A 16,654-nucleotide genomic window follows, 5' to 3' on the forward strand; every position below is an offset into this window, starting at 1 on the left:
TTCACAGATAAATAGATTTTTTTCTTTCTTTTTTTTGGTGTAATTTTCAGGAAGTATTGTAAGAAAAATAACACATTTTCTAATGATGACAAACAGCCATCAAAAATACGCAACTTTTCCCGGAAACGCCAAACTAAACCTAGACACGACGATCGGACTAACTGGAGATGCACAACACGACCTCTCTTATGTCTGCTCTCTGATTGGTCAGTTATTTGGTGTAAAGTACAGAAACCCACGTGCCCAACATCCCGCAGGAAAACAAAGGATAAAAAAATTCCTGAATGCATAGAGCTGCTCAATATTCAGAAAACAATCATCTACAAACTTACTGCTTTATATTTGTTCATAAAGGAATTATCTATGCAGAATCTGCTAGTGTAAGCATTTTTACAATGTCATCCTTATGTCATCCTTGTTAAAATAACTTGTACGGAAGCAACAAGATGGGAACATTTTAAAACACTAGTCATTTTATTTCATAAAATTCCTCCCAAATATATGTCAAATGTTCTACTTTTGCAGAATTTTTAATGGGGATTTATTGATGAGACATAATAAAAAATCTACTTAAAAATGTGTACAATTAGGACGTTTACAGTCCTTTTTAACAAATAAAACAAAGGTTACGGTAAAACATTGGTGCGTAGAGCCAAATTACATTAAAAACCCTTTTCCCCATTTTGTTTAATGCACTTCCATACATTAAAAAGTCAAGTTTGGAATTTACTCTGCTGTTGACCACAAATCCCAAAAGTAGCTAATTAAAGAGCTTTAAAAACGCCTAAAAATATCTTCTTTTTTTTGGTAAAATGTCTCGAAAACTATTTTGAATTAATCTTGGTTTAGTTTGTGAGGACAGGAATGGGAATTAGAAATTTCAGCTGCACCAATGTAAATTTGTCCCAGTTTTTGCTTTTTTAAATTTTTTAAATTTGATTCTAAGTCACTGCAATACTAATACCAATTCAGTGTGACAGCAGTAATAAACTTTACCTGATGAGCTTAATTTGTCTTTATTAGTTTAAGAACTGCATCAAAGGGGTTTGCATAAACTAAACACTAAAACACAAAAGAAAGGAGGGTCTGAAATAACTTCTAGCTCTTCGAACTACGGCAACCTTTCGAACGTTTACACAAGTAATGCCATTTCAACAGATTCCGAAGCGTCAGAATCTGGTATTTTACATTAATTTTGCAGAGTTACTGCACTACTACTGCTGTAAAGTGTTGCACATCAGCAAAAAGCTGCTTTTCTCAGCTTCAGGGTCTGTTGGATTTATGTAAATTGCGTAAACAGTTGAAGAGTTACGGTAATTCAAAGGACGACAAACCGGAGCTAAAGCTCTGGTGTTAAAGGGTTCAAATAGTCACAAGCTGCAGTCCCCGAATGAGCGCTAGCTTAGCATACGCATCAGATATTTTACACTTTTGGTTTTTCCCCCGCATGTTTTAAAAAGCGCATTTAAAAAAAAGTAGATGCTTAAATTGTTCCATTTATTATATTTTTCAACTGTAGGCGACTTCTTTCACTTTTATTTTTCATTATCCTAATCAGGTTTAGGTTGTCTGTATCGCCCTCTATTGGCCAAACCTTGTAAAGACCAATCTGGTTTGAGATACAGTTAATTAAAAAAATGTTCATCTTGAATAATGGCAATGGCGCGTTTCTGATCTATTGTGCAGCCCTGTTTTGTTTTTTAAAGAGATAAAAAATAAAGTTAAGTTGTCTGGCCAATCTCAAACTTCCCCTTAGCTATAAAGTCTAATATTAGTCCGCTAACACTTAGGACGACACGACGGCACAGATTCCTACAAAACCACAGTTTTCAGTGGAGCTGTATTTTCTTCTCTTGTCATTACATTCGCGCTATTTATAAAGAACGTTACCAACATGTCAAAGAGTCATCAAACCCGTGGAACAATGACAAGAAAATAAAAGATACTATTGCACATCAACTTTGCTAAAACTAATAGGCCCCTCCCCCTCCCCAAGCAGAAGTATAAAAGACTCAGACAAAACAAAAAGTACATCCTACCGGTAAAGGTTTAGCTTTTGACCCTTCCCTGTGCTTTTAGTGTCCAAACCTGAGTCCAAACAGCTAATCCTCTCCCCCTAACGTTAGTGATTGACTCCGCAAATTTATTTTGAAAAGAAAGAATTTCTTATGGACTCCGGTCTGGTAGAAATTGGTCTGAGATCAGAAACAACAAATGCCTCAAGCTCTGCAAGACCGCGATGAGTGCCAACACTTCCCTGGCTTTAAACCAAGCGTACAAAGCGCTAGTAACACAACACCTTTCATTCACGCACACAAACCCACCCCAGCGGCCTTGTCTACTTCGTAGACCCCGACAGTGGAATATTTTTCTATATCTCAAGAAACAAAGACTTTGATAATAAGATGCACATTCCTATATCGGGAGACTGAATTCGTCCTCGACAAAATACATGTCAGATCGTTTCCATCCTCCTGACAAATAAATCTATATGGTAACAGATAAATTAGATCAGTAAATCCAGAATAAAATAGATGCAAAGGTTTCACTTTTTTTTCTGGACTTAAAACATCACATTTGAAACCCACTCAAGGAAGTAACACGAGAACAAACAGCAGTCATTTTTCCTCATGTTTTCTAAGCACAGAGCCATCCTTCTTTTTGAACTACCTTGCATAGCTGTGGAAGTGTAGCCATACAATACAGACAGAGCCTCCAGTTGATTTGATCTCGAGTGCATTCCGGCTAAGGCTCTGGTTTCCTGGTTGGAGAAGAAGCTCGTCATTTGCAGTCAGTAAATTCAACTGCAAACCCGACCTTTTGTTTTTTTTTTTTAACTGCTTGGCAACAAAATAAACTCAATGATGGTACCTGAACTTTGAACCCCAACACAACATATGAATACTTCTATACACACGAAAAAAAACCAAATATTTGGTTGAGTCTGACCTGATTTGACTGTTTTAAACCTGATCTGATGTTAGTTGGAGTTCTGAATGCAAAGGAGGGCCGTTGTTTGGAGCAAAATATGGATAAAAGCTTTAAAGCTCAAAAGATCTCCCCCTAAATAACCCAGAACACAACTCTGCAGAACCCATTCATGTGTGCACCCCTACGTGTGCAACATTCATGCAAAGCAATTTGACACCAACACAAATGGCACATATTGGGGTTTTTGTTCCTGATCCGTGCTGCATGTGCAGCGCATGTCCGGATCCGGGAGAACAAGAAAGCAGCACCACCCTCCTCATGACTCGAGGGACATCTGCTGAGATGAGAAGGCATTGTTATGTCCTCAGGTGAGAGAAAGAAAGTGGTGCACTTTTTCTCACATTCTCTACAACCATTCAAATTACAGTATTTGTTCGTCCATTTGAATGTGAAACAATATATTTGGCTAATTTTTTCCTAACTACACATTAAAAAACACATCCTGTTCCACTCAGTAGCACCATGTGAATATTGTTCCCAAATTATAAAGGGGTTAAGGGCTTATTGGACGTGATGTGAGTGTGAGGTAACGCCCCAGACTGTTACAACTCTTCGTGTGTGTCGCCTTATGCATCTCCCTGCTGGAAAAACCTGTGTGTGTTTGTGTGTGTGTGTACATTAAGCACACCTCCCTGCGTCGGAAACTTGCATAGCTTCTGCAGGACAGGAAGAGCGGTCGTCCCTTTTGGACGGAGCCTTTGGCACAGCCTCGGTTGTCAACTGAAGGCAAGTGCTCAAGTTGCACCACTGGATTCAAAGAGACAACCTGCCCTTATTGCACCATTAGTACAAGTGTGTTTTTATGTTTGCACCATATAAAGTGGGGTTAGCAGCCAATTGACTCTGTGGCTTTAGAGCGTTGCACCATGTAATCAGCTGCTTGGGTTGTATTTTCTCAACAGCTAAATCAATCTGCCGGATTGCAGCTAATAAATTGTTTGCTTTGCTGCTTGGCTAGCACCAGGAAATAAAAGCTTAAGCCTCTTGTCTTTGAGCTTAGGAGGATACTTAGACATTTTTAGATGTTTTGTCCTTCTAGCAAAAATTGTATTAGCAGTTATTCTGAGAAGACCTAAATTAATCTGTCAAACTGCCTTTTTTTAAGTCAAAAGCTGGTTTAACTCTGATCTTCAATTTCTTTTATTCATTGCAAGTTTGTATTATTTAAATGTCCAGAAGCCAAACGTTCAGATAATCTACCATTTAACTGTAAATATGGCCAATTTGTCATTGAATTGTGCAATGTTGCATTCATTTCACTAGTAAAACTATTATTTCTTAGTTTTCTTCAATATTATTACCAGAGTTTGTGAGAGTTTAGATAAAATTCTCCCTAATTTTGGCTTTGTTTCAGCAGAATTTTTCAGTTTTAGCTACTTTACTGGAGTCTAAATACTGCTTTTTATGTCATTAGGGCCTCAACCCTCATTTATCTCAACTGTCTTTCATTTATTCTGTCTTTATCTTAAAGTTTTTATGAGGTAACCACAGAGTAAGCCGAATAAGAGCAGACATAAATAAAGAGAATAGGACTTTATCTGCTGTTGTGGTTTCACTGTTGCGCTTGTGAGTTGATCTGGAAGCTGTAATGTTGCTTCATATCATTTGTAGGAGGGAAAGACAAAAAGGAATAGAGGAAGAAAGAATTTTGAAGTTTAACTTTCAAAATAAAACTCCAGCTGCTAATTCTACTTAATGTTACCCACAAGTAAGCTGTTGACCTTATCAGTAAGTGTTTTGAGTTGTGGGTGGAACTTGCAAAAATGCTTATGTAGTCTTACCAATTATGGTCACAAGGTTTGGGCCAATCCAGCATCTCTTCTTTCTGAATTGGCACGAGGTGTAAAATCCTCATTTATGTTGATCACACTTGATCAAAATGCTCAAAAAATGTCAAAGTATCCTCTGTGCTTACCTCATCATGATCTTCTGTGTTGCTCTTGGTGATTGTGGTTAGAAAATCAACATAAAGAAGCTTGTATGTGTTTGTGCGCGTATTCCCTAACTGTGCCAAATGCGATGACTCATGGTTGAGTTTCACCTGCTCATTTACCGACATACCTGGAGTAAAGGTGTGAAAAGCAGGACACCTTTATCCGACAACTACATCATATATATATATATATAGAGAGAGAGAGACAGGGAGAGGGAGAGAAAGAGAAGAGAGAGATACGTATATGTTGTGATACGTTTTTCGTTGTGCCCGGAGCAGCAAGGTAGCGATTGACAGGCCAGTGACTGATGTATTGGCTGGTTTGTTGTTGCCTGCCAATGCAACAGCTTGATTTGGAGGGATAAACAAACTGAAAATAAATAAATAATGAGCCACACATCACAGCTTCACTGTGGGTGGCTTTTGGAGGAGAGAACACAAGTCATCTGGACGGTTGTAATGAATAAATTCCACAAATGTTTCATAGTTGCTGGCAGCAGTCTGACAGTGTTGGACCAACATGACCAAAAGATCACATTAAGACATTATATGATTAAGATACAGGTCAACATGTTTGATTTTTTTCTTTTAAATCCTTAAACATCTTCATTTGGATTGGGAATTACTTACATGGCAGCCCATTTACCTCCTCTGTTAGCATTACAGGAAAAAATGGAGAACTGATAGACCGATGGCACACAGAACACACAAATCAGCATGTTCTGAGGGGTTTCTGAAGGGGTTTAGAAGCAACAGAAATTGTATCACTTGTTCAGTTAAGTTTGAACCGATAAGTGTCATCTGAGCGCGTCAAATACCGCAGTTAAGACTTATGAGTGGCTTAAACCAATAACCTCACAAATAGTTTATCCTGTAGCTTGAATATTAATTTTAAATTATAATTGTGTATTTATCTTGCTTGCATTTCTTTAGCAAAAATAATTCTACTAGCATTTAAAAGGCTTATTTTTTATGAAATACAGAGTTGTGTCAGGAAGGGCATCCAGCGTAAAAACTCTACCAAACCACCTGTGCGGTTTAGTGAAAGCTGATTCGACGAACGGTAAGCAACAACAACATTATACCCTTTGAGCTAATGTTGCTAGCTTCTAGCTAACATTTTGGAAAACTTTAATTTTATTCATGTTTTTGCTTTAAGGAATAAACACCAAGTTCTATTAACCTATGAAAATATTGTTTATGGACAATATAGAAACTTTTGTTTCTTTCTATTTTATTTTCGAAAAAGCTTCAAAAACTAGTAACTTGGAAAATCAAGATAAACTAGGATTAAACAACAACAAATCCTATCATCTTATCAATTTAACTTACTTTGCTGTTTTTTATTGTTTTTGTTAACTAGCTACCTTTACACTTTAGCTAGCACCTGGATGCAATTTTTTCTTTGCAATTTTGTTAATAAAAATGTGTGGCCTTTTTCCAGTTTAAGTTATTCAATATAATCCTTCTGATGGACTTATCCAAAAAAATTGTTTGGAATCAAAGGTTGGCATAATATGGAAGGAACGTTTTTTGCCCATTAGCTGCTAGCTAGGTATCCATTTTAACTGTGTAAAAACCTTGGACCAAATTATAAGAATATATAGATAATTTTGAAAGATTTGGCAAATAAAAAAAAATGTTATAGTTATTAGAAATATTATATAAAATCATTTTTTAATTTAGCGCCAATTCACAACAAATTCAGTCTCAAGCACTACACACTTTAACATCCAATTCAGTCCAGAATATTCCAATAATGCTGGATTTTCTTAATTCTATCTTAATGGATTTATAAGTGACTACATAAGGGTTTTATATTAACTTTAACTCGATCTCCATCTTTCCTGTCATGCTTTCCCACTCTGCAGCTAACCCTTTCCAGCTAACTCTTCAAAATGGTCCCTCGTAGTGTTTTCTTCACTAAAACTAACAGAAACACAAAGTGAAGCACCCGTTCTGTACATGTATTATATATACATACTAATTTCTGACTATTTTAATAGGTTTTACAATCCACTATTGGTAAAAGTGACTCCTTGTGTCACGTTGCTGTATTCCTCTCAGACTTGTAAACAATGGCAACATAAAGGGTGTGATCCAGTGTGGATGTACATTTGTGTTGCTCCTCATTTTTTTATTTCTTTTTTTCTTTGCGACATAGAGAGCTTGTGCTAGATTTCAAAGGAGATCAGCAGAAAGGTGGAGCAAAGAAAAGGACAGATAGAAAGGCAGTAAAAGTTGCTCGCTAAGCTGTGGGGGGTAGAAATGTGCGCATGGTTGTGTGTGTGCTTACGCAAAGACGAGACAAGTCGTTTGTGCTCACATCAAGTCGGACGTTTGACCATAAATCTTCAAGAACATTCACATATCGTATTTTTTATGGTGCTTATGTGCTAAAGTATACATGTGTGTTGGTGTCAAAGTGAGGACTCGTACTGCAACAGTTCGTACAGCAAAGGTCCGTCACGGTATCGGATGCCCACGGCGCCTGGCGTTATGTACTGCAGGATGTTTATAGTCCTACGCAGGCGCCTGTCCACGTAGTGAGCGTCCCACGCCGGGTAGCGCTTCCTGGGCATGTCGATTTTTATAAGCGGACCCTCTGGTTTGGAGGTGGTGGGAGTAGACCTCACCTGGAAGACGGGAAGACACGTCTCAGCCACATCTTCATCCGTCTGTGACTTGACCATGTGGGCTGGGGTGGGCGGGGCAGTGGGTGGGGCAGATGGGGGCAGGGGGAGCCCCCAAAGCAGCTGGGCACAGCAGGAGGAGGCTGGACTCGGCTGGAGGTGGGCAGTGGCGGGATGCAGGAAACCGTAGTACAGGAGCATGATCAAGACGCCACCGATAAACGTGAAGTAGACACCGCACAGAGCTGGAACCGCGTAGGAGTCGGTCAGAACTGGATCCCTGTAGGCATACCTGCAGGGTGTCAGACACAAGGGCGTTAACTGAACTCATTAAACAAGCACTTTAATAAAAACCATAAACCTAAATTCCTTAAATTAATCTTTGAATAAAGAAATCCAATCAAGACAGACTCTTTCAATTCTTTCAACAGTTGGTAGACGTAGGATGTAACACATATTAATGCCTTACATCCTCCAATTTGGTCATTCTATCATTAGTGTTGGGCTAACATGCATCCAAATGGACCAGATGAAGAAAACAGCCAAAACTTTTGTTAATTAATTAGTCCCTAAAGTTCTATTAAGTAGCACAACTTTGGACCTGGCCACCTTTGTTGGTTTAGCAGGTAAAACAAATTAAAATGGATCCAATTCATAGTGAACTCACCACAGCCCTGTGAGAATGGTGTTCTCTGCCAACACTATGATGTAGTACACTACCATCCTGTAACGCGTCCGTCCCTCCTTTACATTAAACCAGCAGAAGATGTAGACAATGCCAACCACCATGTTGAAGAGCACCTCCTCCCACTTGGACATGCAGAAGTCTGTGCCTCCATGAACCACCCAGAAAGCCATGGCGCACCAGTGGAGCACCACGAAGATCCCGAAGTAAATGTGGAAAAGAGAGGCGAAGAGAGCCAGTGAGAGGACCCGGGATGAGATGGTTAGAAGGCGCCAGAAGAGGTGCAGGAGCGCGCCGCGATAGCTCATACTGCGCTGGTCATCTCGAGAGTCCCGCAGCAGTTTGTGGTAGGAGGCCAGAACCCAAGCAAGGGACAGGAGGGAGGCCAGCGAAGATATGCCTACGGATTTAAGGAAAGACCAGGGTTTTGTAACCCACAACAGTACATGTCTGGGTTGATCGTGCATATCTACGTCAGCTGTGACTCATGGTACGTTCACACCATCTTCTGCAACACGCACTCAAGCGACCACTTCTAATGGAAAGTCTATATAACGCACATAAATACGCAGTTTTTATTTTGAGTCATATGCCTTAAAAAACATTGAAAATTGTTCCGGTACAGTCTTGGGATGTAGCGTGATACATATCATATCGTGAAACACGTATTGTGATATGTATGGCATCGCCAGGCTCTTGCCACTACACACCCAGTGCCAATAGTTTGAAATTAAATCATTAAGGAAAAATGAATAATTGCGTTGGTGCCCGGACAGAATTCTATGACACCAAGTCTTACGTATTTTGGAATAGAGCTGTGAAAGAAACAGCACCAATTTGGCATTTCAAGCCATCCTCTCCCAACCGTGAGTACATGTGCTGGCATTCAGTAGCGACGATCCAGTGTCAACATGGTATCCTAAAGGCACGTACACACGTTCAGCGCATTCTTGAATGCACATTATATGTGCGGTGTGTATGTAGCATAAGACATGGATGAAATTCTGTGGTAGTGAAAAAGGAAACTTTTTGTAGCTCTGCTCATTTTTTGGTTCTGTTGACAATTTGCCTAAAAGACTCAATTTTTGGTTAACTTTTATTCACCCACCAGGAGGTAAAACGTTTGACTGTTTTTAAATAAAGTATAATAACCTCCCCAAGATTAAAAAAAAAAGCTCTTCATTTTTCATATTCTCTACAAAATCCTTTTTTGTAGCTCATAAAACACCAACTACATTAGCACTACATGTTTATGACTCATTGAGGGGGTTTTGAGTAATACTGTGAGCCGTAAAACAAGCTGGCGTGTGGCACGATACAAACATTTGGTAATCACTCATAGTGGTATGAGTCTCACAGATGAGGTTATTTTTAATGCCCCAGCTGCCTTGGTGGCTGGCTGGATGATGCATTTCTTGGATGGAGGAGGAAGAAGCTTCAATCTTTGAATACTTGAAGAAACTTCTCAATGCAGGAAACAAAACAACTGAAGCATCAGAGAACAATGGACAAAGTAATTGGCCGCTTGACAGCGAAGGCGGAAGAAGCTTTTTGGGTCTATCAGAAAACACGGAGCTCCACCTACACTGAAGGGTCTCGGCTCGGTTTTCCTGGATCATGATGCAGAGCTGCAGCACCAGCTGAGGTGCAGACTCCAGGAACGCCTCCAACAGACGCAGCATGTTGACGTCCGCGTACTCGAACATCATGGCCCAGTACCACCGCCGCTGGTGCTCCTTCTGCCGACGGGACATCAGGCCCAGATACAGTGTCCTGATGTATCTGCAGGGGGTTCAGAAATAAGAGCAGAGAGTTTTCTTTAACTCAAATGAACACTGACTTAACAGCATGGATCAATGACATCCAATCTGGAACTTGTCATTGGGATATTTTGGTTGTGACTTGGCTGAATGGATTACAATTGAATTATGTAACTTCTACAAATCTGTAGTGACAACTCTATTTTCTGACAATCTGCTGAACAAAACAATTGACTAATCGGGGAACGTATTCAACAGATGGCTCAACAATGAGTAAACAAAGACTGTGAGCCAAATATAGTAGAGTATGGTGGATGAGCCTGCCACTAATGCTTATTTCGTTTTTGGTTTTTTTTAAGACTAGATGCAGTTATTTTAGCAGGAACTATGTCTGCTTTTTTGGGACATGATAGTGTTTTCATCAAAATCTTAAATTTAGACAAAACCTTCCTATTAATTTTTCTCTCACCTAAATCTGGAACAGTTACTATAGGTTTAGTATATTTATGTGCAAATGTTTGGTTCAAAGTTTTTTTTACTATCTTTATTAAATCTGTATTTCTGTGCCTCTTGTTTATTATGTTTTAAATATATATAACAATATGATCAAATTAAAAAAGATATTTAAAAATGAACCCAAACGTGATTAAGTGGTGTGATTGTAATGATCATGCTTTCTGACTGAACTTTTAATGCTAACATGGGATTGGCGTGTCTTCAGTCTTGCACAGTTGCTATGATTTTATTTGGCCATTAGGTGTCACTACTTTGTCTTAAACTGATTAAAAACGTCTTTTTGGGGAGAATTACTGACTAACAAAACTTTAACATCAAAATGGAAACAAAAGTTACTGGAGCCAGACATAGACCTTCAAGGGATCACTAGATGGGGTTGTTATTCAAGTGGGTCAATTTGTAACTGCAAGGCAATGAATGGCCAAAACGTTTTAACAAAATAAAACATTAAGTCTGATTTCAAATCCTTTTCGCACTGCTGTGCTTACACTTTTTATGCTATTGTGGAAGACGTTCTAGCATCTGTAAAAAATAGATGGGACTACTGCGGTCATGCTCCAATCTATACTAGCATTAGCACAAGTGATATTTAATAGTTACCTCAACTAAAATATCAGAAAAATGCATTTGTTTTTATAGGTTCTATGTTAAAAAATTATATAAACAAACAGGATGAATGATCTTTGACATACAAAATAGAAGTTTGAACAATAACATTAAGGCCTGAAGTTGGATTGCCAATTAACTAATACTTTTCTTCAACATGTTTTTTTTTTTAAAGAAGGAGAAAAAAGAGGATTGAGCAAGACGAGGTAAAAGCAGGGCTTTTTATTTTTTGTTGAACTTTTAAAGATGGAAGTCAATTGGAGATTGCTCTCATCTGAAACCAAACCCTAGTGGTCATTTGATGAACGGCAACACTTGTTACTGCCTGGTTGGATGCAGTTTTGGAAAATGATCCCACAATTAACAATAAAAATAACTGCGGATTGAATCGCACATTTAGCTAACAACTTTGGGATAACTACTTGCTATTAACCTGCATTAACCATAAAAAATGAAATAAACTACTGCCTTGTTGAATCTTAGCAACTGTTTTAAGAAGGAAAAATCCAGACTAATTGCTGGCCTCCATTTCATATATGGATTCCTGGATGAGGGAAACTGCAGTGCATGCGTGTAAGGCGTGAGCAGCGGTTTTAATTAAGCTATTTTTAATGAGCATTGAGAAGGCTTGTATCCACGAGTGCAAAGACATTCAGGCTTTTGCGCACTGGCCTTTTTCTTCATGCACACAGTCCTGCATTATGCACAGTGTGATTATTATGGCCGGCCATGTTGAAACACGTGTGCTTGTTACACACGACATAAATTTTGCAGCATCCATAGGAAAATGCTCACTTAAGAAGTTTCAAAGCCGAAGTGATGGAGGATTATGCTCCTGAGAGGGAAATGCACTGAAACAGTGCCTGTCCTTGACTCAAGAGCTAAGAAGGATGAAGACATGTTTGGCCTTTCAAAAATCTGAAACACGAATCTGACAGCAGCTCAAAGTCACACGACGTTCCGATCCAAACCCAGCTCCTCACCACCCTCCCTCCACCGTTCTCCTTTCCCTCTTGCTTTCAACTACTTTCCCCTCCCCCCTTACTCTCATTGTACACTGGATATACACCCCCCCAACCCACCAAATAGACGCTCATATCCTCCCCCTCTCCACTGTTTTACCATGTCTAAGCGATCTGTCTCAATCAGGCCATACCATTTCTCCAGCTGCACCACCTTCCCCAGCTGTACCACTTTCTCAGCGTGGAAGAGTCCATTCTAAACTCTAAAGGGGAGTTAAGGTGCGTGCGGGGAGTTGGACTTCACAACCCAGGCAGAGGACCGGAAACTGTTCAGTTCCGTCCAACCAGAGATGACTACAGAAGAAAGGACTTTGTGTCTCTCACTTGTTTTCCCCAACCAGGGCTTTTAGCACTACAATTAGCACCTAGCCCTTCCAACCATGTGCTGGTATGTGTGTGTGTCATGCTGGTAGGGGGGCATAGACAGTAAGTAGGAAAGCAAGAGTGTTGCCAGAAGCGCAGATGCTTTTCTCTTTGTACTCTCCATGCACGCTGACACTCGCAGGAAGAGCCGTGACACCGTTTTTCCAACGGTCACACACGCTGACGTGTCAACACGCACACACTTTGACCGTAAGGACCAGACTGTGCCCACACAACTACACACTACTCATGCACACCTCCATTAAACAGTCTATGCAAGCGTGTACATGTGCGCCATTCGGGGTTTCAGCGCTCAAACTTTTCGCCTCGCTATGCAATTTAGTACAACCGTTTTCAGACTGTTCGTACAAAACGCAAGGCTAGGTTGAACTTTGATCAATCGTGAACTCTGATTTGGATGGCATCCTTTTTAATTCACAGAAGTGCCAACCATTTAAAAATTGATCATGGAGGAGAAATTAATAATTGTAGTTTGTGCCCGGACAGAATTCTATGACACCAAGTCTTTCATATATCAGAATGGAACTGTGTAAGACAACGCCAGGAGACAGATTTGCCAGATTTGGAGTGCATTCAACATTTTGCACCAAGCCTCTTCCAACTGTAGGTGGCCGGCATGCACTAATGTACATGTGCAATGTGCAAGAAAAAGAAGCCCCTCCCTTCTTGTCAAGTGTCAACACCATGGGCTAAACCCACGTTCAAGAATGTGTTTCACATGTCTGGTGTAAACGTAGCATGAGTCCGTAGTTTACGATTCTACGTTGAGTCAACACAAGATCCATTTAAGGGTCATCAAATCTACTGTACCATGTTCAAACCTTGATGTGCTCAATCTTGATGTACTTGAAACTTTCATCTATTTTTGCGATTAATCTTCTCTCTTTACCATCTCAGACTGACCTCTTTAGCCTGTAAACGTTTCAAATGGAACATTTACGTCTATGCTAGAACAGTAACTACAAACTAGAGTCACGTAGTCATCTCTTAAGATGTGTGCTAGATTATAACTGTCCATCCCTCATGACTCCCTGCTTGGCTAAACTCACATCAATGGTCTGGTCCTGATGCTTGACTGGTTTGAACCCCCCAAAAAAAATTTTGGGCCCTTTTAACTCCTGTTTACCATTCACCAATACATAAAGAAGGCTTGGGTGCCAAGATATAGGCATCCTAATTTGAATTTCCTTTACATAAATCAATGTTTAAAAATAATGGGCACTATTGATATAGATTTTGACAATTTTTATGTCTTTCCTACAGATGGCAACACGTATGAACAAAAATCTACATTTAAGTGAACAGTCGTTTTTTCTTCAATGCAAAACACAATATAACAGTTTGGCAGTCCTGTGCCATTTGACTTAAATTTTGTTCAAAGTAATAGTGCTAAAATACATGACGATAACTAGAAAATAACATCTTAACCTTTTTACATTTATTTACTCTAATTGATTTTTCTTTGTTCATGTTGCAATCCAGTGGTTTAAGCCTTTTGTTTGACAATTTAAACCCGGTAATTCTATCATCTACCTATGGATTAATGATCTACATTTGAGTTTCTTGTTGTATATTTGTATTGATAAAAAAATTCAAATAGTACACATCGTTTTTCTAACCCCAACTTCAAGCTAGCATCAGACAAGAAACCTCTTCAGCTGGAGAAACATTGCTATTCATTTAAAAGTTGCCCAAAGACACCAGTAATAGAAGACAAAGTATCTGGATTATTTGGTGGTTGTTTTGATGAAGGGTTGCTATGAGGTTTGAAAAACTGCTGAAAATAACAACAATGACGCATAACTACGCAAGTTTCTACAACCATTTTTCGTATGTACAAAACATGCGGCCATTGAACGCACGTTGAATGTTAAACCAGGTCAAATTTTGACGTTTAATCCACAGTAGTGCCAACCTTTGTAAATTGATCATGGAGGAGAAATTAATAATTGAGGTTTGTGCCCAGCTGGAATTATAGGACATCAAGTCTTTTGAATATTGAAATGGGGCTGGGAAAGAAAAAGCCTGGAGCATGATTTAGGAGATTAGCACCGCTTTGACATGTCACACCAAGCCTTCTCCAACTGTAGGTGGGCACATGCGCTAGTTAACAGTAGAAAAAGAATAATCCCCTCCCTGCTTGTCCAGTGTGAACACCAATGGGCTACATGCACATTCAAGAACGCAAGTTTATTAGCACATTCTACGTCACATGCCCAATGTGTCCATAGCTACAAAAAGACAACGTAGGTTAAAAATAGTTAAAACTTTTCTTTGATTTGCATAACTTGTTTCACCTGCTAAAGTTAACCTCTATTTAAAGCTCTGCTCTAAATCAAACCAGAACCTAAACAGGTTATTCTGAGGGTCCAAATAAGAACATGTTATACAGTGGCCGGTGCGCTGTCTATGGTGCTGAAATGTATTCACCACATAAAAATACTATAATTTATGAGTTTTTTATATAAGATTAACTTTTTAAAGTTAAGCGTCCACCTGTTACAAGTGGAGTAGACCATAGCATGAGCTACTGTTTTCTTCTGAATATAGTATTTTCAGACTGCAGTGAGTTATTAAGTTTTCATGAGATGGCACAAAATCCACTAAAGCTGCAGCTCTTCGCTGAGTTCATCAGTGAATGTGGATCAATGAATGTCTGCTGCCATTCCCACAGAGTTACTCACACTGGAGGTCCTGTCCGGTCAGGAAGACCCCTAACGAACCTGACTTGGGGGGGGGGGGGGGGGGGGTTGTGTGCGTGGCAGCTTTGTGTTCCCTCACCTCCACACCTGCCCCAGCTGGAGGATGTGAATGGTGGCCTGCCACAGCCAGATGGAGGCCAGTTGCAGTCGGTCCTTCCCGGGATACAGGCACCCCAGAGTCACCGTGCCCCGCTTAGTCAGCCCCTCCACATCCCCGAGCCCCCCGCCGGTGTAGTCCTGCACGAACCAGCGGAAACTCAGAATCTGCACCAGCACCGACGGAACCAACACGAAAAAGAGGGTCAGGCCGAACCAGAGGTAGTCCTGCCTCTGGTAGTAGTCCACTGCCAGGCACAGGTCTGTGCCAATGTCCCAGAAGAAGACGAGGAGGGCGAGGATGATCCAGAGGCAGTCCAGCCACAGCTGCTCGCGGGGAGGGCAGTGGGTCTCCCGGACTCCGATCCCTCCGACTGGCTGGCCCCCACCGAGCAGGGAGCCGAGGCAGGCTGAGCGGCAGCCCCAGTAGCAGGCGGAGGTGCGGCAGCACTGGCAGATGTGGATGGCGGCGGAGTCCAGCGGCTCCTCCGCGTCGACATCATACAGCTGGGCGAACCCGCCGCACCCCGCAGCTTTTCCGCCGTCCGACTGCGCGGCCATGTTTCCCTTCCCGCTCCTGCCCTCCCGTGAAAAACACGACAACCGCACCGTTTTGCTTGCTCGCGGGACGCGGACACCACGTCACTACCTAGATACCTGCCGACCCTTTCCCTCACGCGCCGCGCCGACTGCTGTGTCTCTTTCCCGCCCAGGGCGCGAGGAGCCATCAGAGCCGGCGGCCGCGCCACCGCGGCTTCCCTTTTGCCTCGCGCGCCCGAGACACCGCCCCCGGGCCAGCAGCGGAACCGGTTTTTTCTGCTAGTCCAGCGTCCAGACCTGCGCGCGCGGTCATCTGCACGAGCAAGGGGGGCTATGACGTCATACAGCTCTTGCTGTGATAGGAATTGAGAGAGCGGAGAGACAAACTGAGGGATTCAGTGGAAATGTAAATGACAGAGAAAGAGTGTTGGTTCACGAGCTGAAGAAGAAACATGGATATTAAAGTATGAGGGAAAAATGTATACAGTTTATGAGATATAAAAACCGAGTGTATACAGACAGCGTGTGAGTGTTAAAGTGTTAGAAAAATGAGAACAAGAGTCTCAGAAAAGATTGAGTAAATGAGTGTGAGAGCATGATTAGGACATGTTAAAAACTAGAATGTCAAAGCGATTTTTTTTATTAATCACTTACTGTAATACAGACAGTGAAACTCGTGTTTTATATTGAATGTCTACACTTAGCTGGAAAAGTATTTATTACTTTTTTTTCATTAGGACAATTTTAGTCTTTTGATTACAACAAACTAAAATGTAGTCTTACTCC

The 16,654-nt window shown here is 40.8% G+C and overlaps 1 protein-coding gene across 1 annotated transcript; it reads right to left on the reverse strand.

Annotated features, from left to right (window-relative positions):
* Positions 1–2,836: 2,836 nt before the first annotated feature.
* On the reverse strand, positions 2,837–16,381 carry LOC101168926 (XK-related protein 6). Its single transcript, XM_004066577.4, has 4 exons — positions 15,312–16,381; positions 9,828–10,024; positions 8,225–8,642; positions 2,837–7,849 (listed from the first exon to the last, which is right to left on the reverse strand). Exons 1-4 carry the CDS (start codon positions 15,887–15,889, stop codon positions 7,345–7,347), a joined length of 1,698 nt encoding a protein of 565 aa, XP_004066625.1. The 5' UTR covers positions 15,890–16,381; the 3' UTR covers positions 2,837–7,344.
* Positions 16,382–16,654: the final 273 nt, after the last annotated feature.

This window comes from Oryzias latipes, chromosome 2 (genome assembly GCF_002234675.1).
Source record: "Oryzias latipes chromosome 2, ASM223467v1".
Classification (NCBI taxonomy): Eukaryota; Metazoa; Chordata; class Actinopteri; order Beloniformes; family Adrianichthyidae; genus Oryzias; species Oryzias latipes.

Excerpts from the sequence above, each read along its gene's own strand:
- LOC101168926 (XM_004066577.4), bottom strand. The coding sequence starts at position 15,889 with ATGGCCGCGCAGTCGGACGGCGGAAAAGCTGCGGGGTGCGGCGGGTTC. Across the intron at positions 10,025-15,311 it reads CAGCTGGGGCAGGTGTGGAG|ATACATCAGGACACTGTATC; the intron begins GTGAGGGAACAC and ends AACCCCCTGCAG. Across the intron at positions 8,643-9,827 it reads CCGAGCCGAGACCCTTCAGT|GCATATCTTCGCTGGCCTCC; the intron begins GTAGGTGGAGCT and ends TTAAATCCGTAG.